Source organism: Crocuta crocuta, unplaced genomic scaffold (assembly GCF_008692635.1).
Source record: "Crocuta crocuta isolate KB4526 unplaced genomic scaffold, BGI_CrCroc_1.0 scaffold394, whole genome shotgun sequence".
Taxonomy (NCBI): domain Eukaryota; kingdom Metazoa; phylum Chordata; class Mammalia; order Carnivora; family Hyaenidae; genus Crocuta; species Crocuta crocuta.
Genome location: NW_027531920.1, coordinates 380,208 through 382,473, shown reverse-complemented (window position 1 = coordinate 382,473; position 2,266 = coordinate 380,208). Strand labels below are relative to the sequence as shown.

At 56.8% G+C, this 2,266-nt stretch overlaps 1 protein-coding gene across 1 annotated transcript; it reads left to right on the top strand.

Annotated features, from left to right (window-relative positions):
• On the top strand, window positions 1-1,577 carry P2RY4 (pyrimidinergic receptor P2Y4). Its single transcript, XM_077774966.1, is given in 3 exon segments — window positions 1-43; window positions 369-430; window positions 432-1,577. Coding segments are annotated over 3 exon segments (1,251 nt in total).
• The last annotated feature ends 689 nt before the right edge of the window (window positions 1,578-2,266 follow it).

Genomic DNA, 2,266 nt, shown 5'->3' with positions numbered 1-2,266 from the left:
ATGGGGTTCCTGGGCTGGAGCAGGCAGGGGGAAGGCATCAGAAGTGAGTGTCGTGTGGAGACCCTGGGAGCAGGGTGAGGGGAAAGGTCAAGGCACCATGGGGAGAAATGCTGTAATGGGCTAGGACACAACTTGGGTCTGGGCATCTTCCTACATTGGACAGTCCTGCTGGACCTGCACCCCTCCGGGTAGCCAAGATCTAGTGGACAGAGCCAGCGGCAGCATGGGAACAACCCAAGCTCACTGCCTGCCCTACTGAGCCCCAGCGCCACCTGCTGCCCGCCACTCCTGAGGACGGACCAAAGGGGCTTGGGCAGAGGCCAGGCCGGCCCGGGTGCACCCAGACGTCCTCCTCTCGCTACTCCTAGTGTTTCAGTCATGGTGCTCCCCGTTCTCTGCTTTTTGGGCTCAGAGCAGGGATGGGAGGCCAGGGAAATCCGGCCACCCTCACTTCTGCCCCTTCTACCTCTAGGGGGACCATGGCCTGTGCAGAGCCCCCTCTGCTCACAACCCTAGGCCCCAGCCCGGATCCTGGTGACAGCGAGGCGGAGCTCAACTGCTGGTTTGATGAGGAGTTCAAGTTCATCCTGCTGCCTGTGAGCTACACAGTTGTCTTTGTGTTGGGCTTAGGTCTCAATGCCCCGGCCCTCTGGCTCTTCCTCTTTCGCCTCCGACCATGGGACGCAACGGCCACCTACATGTTCCACTTGGCCTTATCAGACACTTTGTACGTGCTGTCACTACCCACCCTCATCTACTATTATGCGGCCCGCAACCACTGGCCCTTTGGTACTGGGCTCTGCAAGCTCATCCGCTTTCTCTTCTATTGGAACCTCTACTGCAGTGTCCTTTTCCTCACCTGCATCAGTGTGCACCGCTACCTGGGCATCTGCCACCCACTGCGGGCACTACGCTGGGGCCGGCCTCGATTTGCAGGCCTTCTCTGCCTGGCGGTTTGGTTGGTCGTAGCCAGCTGCCTTGTGCCCAACCTGTTCTTTGTCACAACCAGCCCCAAGGGAGATACCATCCTGTGCCATGACACCACTCGGCCTGAGGAGTTTGACCACTATGTGCACTTCAGCTCAGCAATCATGGGGCTGCTCTTCGGCGTGCCCTGCCTGGTCACTCTTGTCTGCTATGGACTCATGGCCAGGCGCCTGTATCGGCCCTTGCCGGGGGCTGCCCAGTCATCTTCTCGTCTGCGTTCTCTCCGCACCATTGCCGTGGTGCTGACCGTCTTTGCTGTCTGCTTTGTGCCTTTCCACATCACCCGCACCATTTATTACATGTCAAGGCTGTTGGAAGCTGACTGCCAGGTGCTGAACATTGTCAACGTGGTCTACAAAGTGACTCGGCCTCTGGCCAGTGCCAACAGCTGCCTGGATCCTGTGCTCTACCTGCTCACTGGGGACAAGTATCGCCGTCAGCTCCGGCACCTCTGCAGTACTGGTGGGCCCCAGCCCCGCGTGCCTGCCTCCTCCCTGGCACTGGTGTCCCTGCCTGAGGACAGCAGCTGCAGGTGGACATCCACCCACTGGGACGGTGGCTTCCCTATCTCTGGGGCAGATAGACTGTAACGGTGGGAGCCAGGAAGTAAGAGGAAAAAGGGTGAGTGCGGGGCAGAGGTGAAGGAACTCAGTAGTTACACCCAATATGGCTGCTGCTTCCTCTTTTCCAGACTCTGGAGAGAGGCTGACGCCCTGAGGATTGAGAGGAACCAGGGAAATCATGTGTGACCCCATCTCTCATAAACCCTTCAGATGTCCTCTCTCTTTTTTTTTTTTTTAGCCAAAGGCATTAACAGACACTTTTCTTTCTCTTTGTTTCTGTCTCTTTCCTGCTACCATTAGTCCTGTCTCTTGATCTCACAAGGCTTCCAAAAACCTCACCCAGTCTTCTTGCCCTTCCCTTTTCCCTCACATATTTGTATGGCATGTGCTCCTTCCACCAGATCAGAACATTAGACTGAAGAGGTGGAGAAGACCCATCTCAGGATGGGTCTGCTTTATCGGACGTTGATAGCCAGAATCAAGAGGTGGGGGCACCAGCATATCACAGATGCCACGGGCGTGACATATGTAGTGCCCACACCCACATCCCACTTCCTGGTTTCTCTCAAAGAAAGCATAATCTTGCCTCCCGAAGTGCTGAGATAGGGCTCAGTCCCAGACAGCCTGCATGCTGGGGTCCCCACATGCAGCTGGAGGTATGGCACTGGTGAACGGATGTATAGCCGTGAGGCAGAGAGGGAGCCCTGAGTTTTACC